The sequence below is a fragment of the Aplysia californica genome, unplaced genomic scaffold (assembly GCF_000002075.1).
Source record: "Aplysia californica isolate F4 #8 unplaced genomic scaffold, AplCal3.0 scaffold00011, whole genome shotgun sequence".
Taxonomy (NCBI): domain Eukaryota; kingdom Metazoa; phylum Mollusca; class Gastropoda; order Aplysiida; family Aplysiidae; genus Aplysia; species Aplysia californica.
The window spans coordinates 1,812,290-1,813,591 of NW_004797281.1; the positions used below are offsets into that span (position 1 = coordinate 1,812,290).

General features: G+C 41.2%; 1 protein-coding gene across 1 annotated transcript in view; it reads left to right on the plus strand.

Moving 5' to 3' along the window:
- The window catches only part of LOC101859900, a gene marked incomplete in the record, with an annotated part of 238,499 nt that overhangs the window by 90,674 nt on the left and 146,523 nt on the right, over positions 1–1,302 (plus strand). The window contains 1 exon segment of the mRNA XM_035970319.1: positions 991–1,218. Within this exon segment, the coding sequence (XP_035826212.1) occupies positions 991–1,218 (228 nt within the window).

Genomic DNA, 1,302 nt, shown 5'->3' on the forward strand with positions numbered 1-1,302 from the left:
GTGTGTGTGTGTGTCTCTCTCTGTCTCTCTCTGTCTCTCTCTCTCTTCTCTCTCTCTCTCTCTCTCTCTCTCTCTCTCTCTCTGTCTCTTTCTATCCCCCCCCCTCTCTCTCTCTGGTTGTAAAGTCTCTTCGTTTGCCTCTGCCTGCTATGTTTTCTTAAACAAATCTATCAGGCAAATCTTTATGAAACATTATTAACAATAGTTTCGTATTACCAGACTAGTGATAGAAAACGCTTCATTGCTTATCAAAGCAAGAAAACCTGTGAACTATGAGTTGTAAATATGAAACAAAGGATCCCATTATACTGTTCGCGTAAGCTTATACGGTACCTGGGTTTTTAAAAAAATCAAAGGGAAAAAATTGTAACTCAATAGTTCTTTTCATCGATAAAGCCGAAGAATATTCAGACCTTTGTATATTATTCAAGCTGAATGGGGGCACTGAAGGCCCCACCTTTTAAACGACCTGATTGAGACTTTTTGGGGGTTTTTCTTTAATCAAATGGGAGCCCATTGATTACGGCAGCTCTAAATAAATTTTTTTAGCAACTATTTCCGTGGTTCACGACACAAATAATAAGGGGAGATAACCGGGTATTTGACGTGTCAAAATACCGCCCCTGATTAAATAAAACAGAAGACCCATTGTTATATCCCTTCTATGATGTGTTGTTTCGGAAAATAATGTTATTGTTCAAAATGGGCGCATATTATCCATGTCGCTTTTTTAAAACTTTGTTCAAATCATTTTTGTAAAGCCTACTATAACTTTATTGTTAAGCAGTCTGCAATAATCATAATAGGTTAATTGTCTCAGACATTGTTCTTTTTTTTACAGTTGCCTCAGATAAATGTTTGCGTATGATCAACAAAAATGTGTTGCTTTTTCGTCTGAATTGAATGTACATGTATTATCCTATCTTTTAAGGTATATTATGTTTCTGAGACACGCATTTAGTGTTCTATATCTATCTATCCCCCCCCCAGGTTTCATGGGGGTAGAAAGCCTCCCGTACCAGAAGTACCAGTACAAGCGCTACTCCACTGACACGGACGACAGCTCCGCAGAGGAGGATAGCGAGGACAAGATGAACGCCATGCTCTGTGTCGTGTGCTGCCTCTTCTCTGTCTGCATCCTCATAGGGGTCGTGGTGCTGCTCTGTCACTACGCCGAGAAGAAGGCGGAGGAGCAGAGGATCCCCAATAGCGATCGAGGTAGGGTACCGTACCTTGCTTGTGTCTTTTTTTGTGGGGGCGAGAGGGGGGGTTTAGGGGGGCAGTTGGTTTGTTGGGTTGGTT